We start from the raw sequence: 224 nt of genomic DNA, 5'->3' as shown, positions 1-224 counted from the left end.
GATATTAAGGCTTGGGCCGAATACATCGTGGAGTGGGCTGCAAAGGACCCATACAGCTTTCTCACTACAGTGATCTTGGCCCTTACACCGTTGTTCGTAATTAGCGCAGCGCTTTCGTGGAAGCTTGCAAAAATGATTGAGGCCAGGGAGCGAGAGCAAAAGAAGAAACAGAAACGCCAAGAGAATATTGCAAAAGCCAAACGAACAAAGAAGGATTAAATGGG

The 224-nt window shown here is 46.4% G+C and overlaps 1 protein-coding gene across 1 annotated transcript; it reads left to right on the top strand.

Moving 5' to 3' along the window:
* Positions 1-3: 3 nt before the first annotated feature.
* On the top strand, positions 4-219 carry LOC104121718 (small integral membrane protein 15; the record flags this gene model as incomplete). Its single annotated transcript, XM_009647218.1, has 1 exon — positions 4-219. A coding segment is annotated over one exon (216 nt), but the record flags the coding sequence as incomplete, so codon positions are not given.
* Positions 220-224: the final 5 nt, after the last annotated feature.

This window comes from Egretta garzetta, unplaced genomic scaffold, assembly GCF_000687185.1.
Source record: "Egretta garzetta isolate BGI_Z169 unplaced genomic scaffold, ASM68718v1 C7931422, whole genome shotgun sequence".
NCBI classification, from domain to species: Eukaryota; Metazoa; Chordata; class Aves; order Pelecaniformes; family Ardeidae; genus Egretta; species Egretta garzetta.
Note: the sequence above shows the minus strand (reverse complement) of the source record. Positions and strands in the feature narration are given on the sequence as shown.